General features: G+C 48.8%; 1 protein-coding gene across 1 annotated transcript in view; it reads right to left on the reverse strand.

Moving 5' to 3' along the window:
• The window catches only part of LRGUK (leucine rich repeats and guanylate kinase domain containing), a 137,554-nt gene extending 135,326 nt beyond the window's left edge, over positions 1-2,228 (reverse strand). The window contains exon 1 of the mRNA XM_042782543.1: positions 1,896-2,228. Within this exon, the coding sequence (XP_042638477.1) occupies positions 1,896-2,228 (333 nt within the window). The remainder of the gene's footprint in view (positions 1-1,895) is intronic.
• Positions 2,229-6,000: the final 3,772 nt, after the last annotated feature.

Here is a 6,000-nt window from a genome sequence, read left to right on the forward strand (position 1 = left end):
GAGGTAGAAGAGGAAAGGAAAAAATGGGGGCTGAGGGTAGGGAAAAAAACAGGTCCGATGTTGACAGTGAACCAAGGGCAACCTGGGCAGGGAGGAGATTAAACGGCTAAGGGTAGAATCGGAGTGGTGGACGACAGAAGACATGGCCGTGGAAGAGCTAGGAGGAGAAACAAGACGACTGAGGAAAAGGGACGGGGTCTGTGAACAGCCGCAGCTGTACCAGAAACAGAGCAGGCCTCAAGGAGGAGAGCCAGCTAGGGAAGGAAATGCTCAGGATGCAGAGAGGAAGACAGAAGGTGTCACGGAGTGAGGATGCTGGCAAAGCCACATTCTTGGGACTACAACGACTTCTGAAAAGAATTTGAAGCAAACTATACTATGACAGAGGAAGAGAGGGGAGAGGGAAACCTAAACCAAAGAAAATGCAGAAATTAAGAAAAATGCTTGGTGCTGAGTTTCCTAGCAGCCAAGTCAAAGAGGGAAACCTAACAGTTTATGGAAAGGAAGCAAATTAGTTCATGTTTATTGAAAAAAGCAAACAATGTATTTATTAGGAGCCAAAAGAAAGCAATGGGTAAAGGGAGAAGAGGACAGGCAACAGGCTAAGAAAGGAAGGGGATGACACTAAGCGTAAAAAATGAAGTGGGATTGAGTGATGGTTGGAAGAGGTATGGTAGAAAAGAGGGAATTTGTAAGGATGTGAAAGAAAGACAAGGCCACCATCTGGGCAACAGGGATGGGAATGTTGGAAACGGTCCCCACGTCCTAAAACACTCCCAGAGGGTTGACTGGACGTTCCTTAGCTCTGTCCTGGGAGTGTGTGTTGCTTGTATAATGCAAATACTCCTGGTGGAAGGAAGTAACATGTTAAAACTTAAATCACTTAGTCTTTGATAAACCATTCATTGCATTATTCAAGAGGATAATTCCCCCACCCAAGGTAAGCAAGCATTGGTGGTGCAGTGGTTAAAGCTCTGAGCTGCTAACCAAAAGGTCCGTGGTTCAAACCCACCAGCCACTCTGAAGAAGAAAGATGTGGTAGTCTGCTTCCACAAAGATTGCAGCCTTGGAAACCCTACGAAGAGTTCTACTCTGTCCTACAGGTTCACTGTGAGTCGGAATCGACTGGAGGGCCGTGGGTTTGAGGGGTTTGGAGGGAAGGAAGGTGCCGTGGTGGCTCAGTGGTTAAGCACTGGGCTGCTAACTGGAAAGGTGGGCGGTACGAAGCCACCAACATGTGGCAGTCTGCTCACGTAAAGAGTTTAAACCAGAAAACTAAACCCACTGACATGGAGTTGATTCAGACTCGGAGTGACCCCACAGTGCAGAACGGAATTGCCCCACAGGGTTTGTAAGGTTGTACGCCCCTACCGAAGCAGACTGTTGCATCTTTCTCCCGCCAAGCGGCTGGCGGATTCTCGGTTAGCAGCGGAGCACTTAACCACTGCGCCTCCAGCGCGCCTACGCTCGCCTTGGAAACCCCATGGTGCGTTCTGCTCTGTGCTATAGGATTTTGGGGGTTGGAGGATGAAAAATTAAGGGGTAGAGTGGGAGAGGGTTGGTGTAGTTCAAACTCTAGGGAGAGAGATGCTTGGGACGCCGAAGGCATAATTTTAAAAACCTAAAAAGACGCAGATAAATAAACTGATACTTTTTCTTAACGACGCTGAGTGTGGCATAAGCAACCAAACACGCTAATGAAAAAGGAAGATAGTTGGCGATATTTCAGGCAGGGGAGGAGGAAACGAGGTACAAAAACACGAAGCAAAACGAGGGGGCGCCTCCGAGCCCTCGGGGAGACTCCTGGAGGCGAGCGCTGGGAAGCAGTGCTGAAGTCAGGAGCAGGCCTAGGGGTTGCAGGAGACGGCGAGGGTGTGGGGAAGGGGACGGCACACCTCCAAATTCAGCATTTCGGACTCTGAGGACTCCTCGGACTCCACGTCGGCCTGTTTCCTGTCCTGGGCCTCGACCACGAACTCGTCTCTGTCCTCGTCCCACACTTCTGCGTCCAGACCCCGATAGCGGTGAATGAGCTGCCGAAGCAGGAAGGAGGAGGTTTTGTGGAAAGCATCTTTCGACCTCTGCCCCGTGGGGAAAGTAGCCGAGAAACCCTGACGCTCATTGACGGAGTGCAGCGAGATCGACTGCGCCTCAGGTGATGGCGTGCTCAAGCCTCTCGGGAGATTGGACGGCAGGGGCCATAGGGAACTGCTCCCGGAGGCTGCCATCTTGTTTACTGGGGTTGCCTAGGAGACGGACGCCGGGAGGCGGCGCGCCAAGGGTTCTGGGGACTGTAGTTCCCGCCCTCGGCGCGTCCTCTTGTTCGTGTGCGCCTTGCTCGCTGTGTGCTGCTGTTTTTCAATCTTCGATCGGTTCAGTCGCTGGTTTTCCGTCTTTTTGCACCCTTTTCTCCACGCCCCTATTCTTTCCCTCCCCTGTCGTTTTTTTCCCCGTCTCGAGGCCTCTCCAGAAGCGTTACGTCGTTGTTGTTGTTATTTGCCATCGAGTCGGCCCGGACTCATAGCGACCCATCCTTGGGTTTCCGAGGCAGTATTACTACGGAAGCAGGAATGCCCAACCTTCCTTCCGAGGAGTGGCTGGTGGGTTAGAGGCGTTACAGCCACCCCAAATCCTGGGCCGCCGCCTCCACAAGGGGTTTTCCTTGGGCAGATGCAATGCCTCTGATCTGCCCGTGGGAAAGCCCACCACGCGGACTGTAAATCCACTCTGCAGAGAGATTAGGAGCCGAGGAGGTGCATACATGTAATGCGAGGCGGGGTTCCTGTCCTTACGACTTAATTGTGGAAAATAAAGAGACTACCAGGAGCTCTGGTAGCATAGTGGCTAAGGCCCTTGACTGCTCACCAGAAGGCCGGCGGTTCAAACCCACCAGCCACTCCGCAGAAGGACGACTGGGCAATCTACTTAAGTAAAGACTTACTGCCCTGGAAACCCAAAGGGGGTGGCTATGAGTCAGACAGAGCCCACTACTAAGGAGCCTTGGGGGCGCATTGGTAAGAGTGCTCGCTGCGAACCGAAAGGTCTACTCTGTGGGAGAAAGATGAGACAGTCTGCTTCCCTAAAGACTGTTGTTATGTGCCGTCGAGTCGGCCCTACTCATAGCGAACCCCTCCTTGGGTTGCTGAGGCAGTATCACTACGGAAGTAGATTGCCCAACCTTGGAAATCCTGTGGGGGCAGTTTTGCACTGTCCTATAAAGTCCCTAGGAGTGGGAATTGACTGCATGGTATTGGGTTGGGTTGGGTTAGTACCAGGCACTGAGAGCTGATTTTCAGTGACATCATTTTCCCCACTGAAATGTTAAGCCCTGTCCTTGAAGGGAAGAGCAGGCAGTGACAATCCAGAAAGAGATGGAAATGTACCTGTCATTCGCACCAGCTTTGAGCCTCTGAAAAGCTATCCCACACCCCAACAGATCACCCTCCAGTGCATTCTGACCCCCAGTGACCCAAAGGACAGAGTAGAACTGCCTCCTGTGGTTTCCAAGACTGTAATCTTTACAGAAGCAGACTGCCACGTCTTTCTCCCTCAGAACTGGGGTTCAAATCACTGACCTTTGGGTTAGCAGCCAAGTGCTTAACCACTAGACCACCGGGGCTCCTTGGAAAGCTATTAACCCACCCACTGCCATTGAGTTTATTCCAATTCATAGCAACCCTATGAAAAACTATTGTTGTTGTTGTTATGTGATGAAAAGCTTTTAGCATCCAAGTGACCTGCATTGCTATTTATTTCTATCTTGTCACACAAAGGTTGTCTTTGCAGCATTATAAAAGACTCCTGCAAGATAGCAATGCATGATTTCACACTGGGGTGATTTTATGTGACCCACATCTCATAGCCTTAAGCTCCACCAAGTAGACACTCGCTAGAAAAGCAGAAAAACGGTTAGAGTGAGTCTTATTGCCATAGTGATGGCAATAGAGATCTTGTAGGGAAGTCGCCCTCATCCAGCTGGCCTTACAGGACCTTTTCTTCATGCTTCAGTGGCGACAGTTGCTAATACAAAATGATCCTGTCAGTGGCTGTCAGGGGAGAAGGGAAAAAATCCTTATGGACACCATGCACTGACTATTCTCTTTCTCAGGGCTTGAGGGACCGTTAAAGCAACATAAAGCTTTCAAAATTACCTTCCTTCATTATCTTGCTAGTCATAAACGTAAAGGCCACAATGGGCGTCTCCTCTGCTGGCTCATCTTGCTTGCTTTTGTCTTTTTCCAGATCCTTCCCACCCTCACCCCCGTAGGCCCTGGCTCTGGTGCACTGAGGTGGGAAAGAAGGGGGCAGATACAAAAATGCCAATCCAATATATTTTTTCTTATTTATTTAAGCAACTTAACCAGCATTTCTAACAGAGCAAGCTTTACCAATGGCAATCTCTTCAGGAACGAGTCTTAAGGCTGAGTTAGGACTTGTCAAAGAATAATTTCCAAAAAGTTTAAACCATGACTCTCATACAGATACAGAATGAAACACATGTCAGGGATCTTATCCAGCACTGATTAATGAGAGAACTGGAAAGAGAGTGGGGCGGGTCCAAGAGCATTTTGAGGAAGCAGGTTTACAGACCATGAGGAAACACATTCTGAAATAAGTTTGCTGAGTTAGAGACAAAATTGTTGCCATGTCTTACAGGACAATAAAAGTACAACATTTGAGGTTATGTTTTCTAAGTGCTCTGTTTCTTTTCATGTTCATATCTATCCTGTCTCTCCCCATTCAACAGATGAGATGACTGAGGTTCAGAGAAGTTAAATAACTGGCTCAAAGATCAGTTGTTGCTGCTGTTGGAAGCTGCCATTTAGTTGACTCTGACTCATGGTGCCTGGACAAAATGTTGCCTGGTCCTGTGTCTTCCTCCCAATTGTCAACATGTTAAAGTCCATGGTGTGGTTACTGTGCCCACCCATCTCTCCGAGGGTCTCCCATACTGTCATTGGCCCTCTGTTTCACCAAACATGATTATCTTCTTCCAGCGACTGGTCCCTGTTGATGACATGTCCAAAGCAAGTGAGGTAGACAGTGTTCTGTGGTGATCCCTCAGGTTTCCATCGGCTGATTCTCAGAAGTATATCACCAGGTCTTTTTTTCTTAGTCTGCTGGGATTTGAAATACAGATGACATATCTTCCCACACCACAGCAACACAGGAGCCACCAGAGAACAAAACTGACAGACAGATGGGGGCAAAGTCCAGTGGCTGTGCTGAAGTCCCAACCTAGATGACAATTCCAGAACCTTTTTCAACCACCACGTTGCAGGTGAAAAATGTGAGGCACCAAGATAAAGCTACACAACAGTGTCTCAGAAAATGCATGTGTCAGCCAAGAGTCTGAAGTATAGATAAAAGAATTCACTCAAGGGAGAACCCTCATATAGAATCAGAATGAGTACCTAGCAGCACTACAAGGAACCTAAAAGCTCCTCTTATCCCAACTCTTCCTTTCAAAGAAGAAGAAATTGATGGCTCTTGTGGGGCAATGGATGGCCCCAAATGGCCCGATATATTGACAGCAGCAGAGTGAGAATCAGAGTCTAGACCTCTTGCTAATTCACCAAAATGCTCCCTAGGCTCGAGTTCCACAAACAGAAGCCCTATGTTGGGATGCTAGACATCGAACTAGAGGCAATGCCTCCAGGAGGCAAGTTATTTTACTGGGTAGAGAAGATTGGAGTAGGCAGGGGTGTGTGGGAGGGAATTGTTTGTCTAAACTATTCCCATTAGCACAGAGCATCAGTAGTCACTTCCATGCGTCTCTCGCTGACTGTATACCAGGCCGTGCTGTGTAGGTGTTACCTCCTTCCATCATCCTGCCTGCACTGTGAGATGGGACCTGATCACCCCATTTCACAAAGAAGAAGGAGCTTCCAAGGTGTTAAGTTGCCCAGTCACACAAAGTGTGTACAAACTGAAACTCCAATTCAGGTCATCCTGGTTGCAAAGCCCCTGTGCTTAACCTTGAATACTCTATTTTCTCTA

This window comes from Orycteropus afer, unplaced genomic scaffold (assembly GCF_000298275.1).
Source record: "Orycteropus afer afer isolate SDZICR_OR568_19922 unplaced genomic scaffold, OryAfe1.0 scaffold00365, whole genome shotgun sequence".
Lineage (NCBI taxonomy): Eukaryota > Metazoa > Chordata > Mammalia > Tubulidentata > Orycteropodidae > Orycteropus > Orycteropus afer.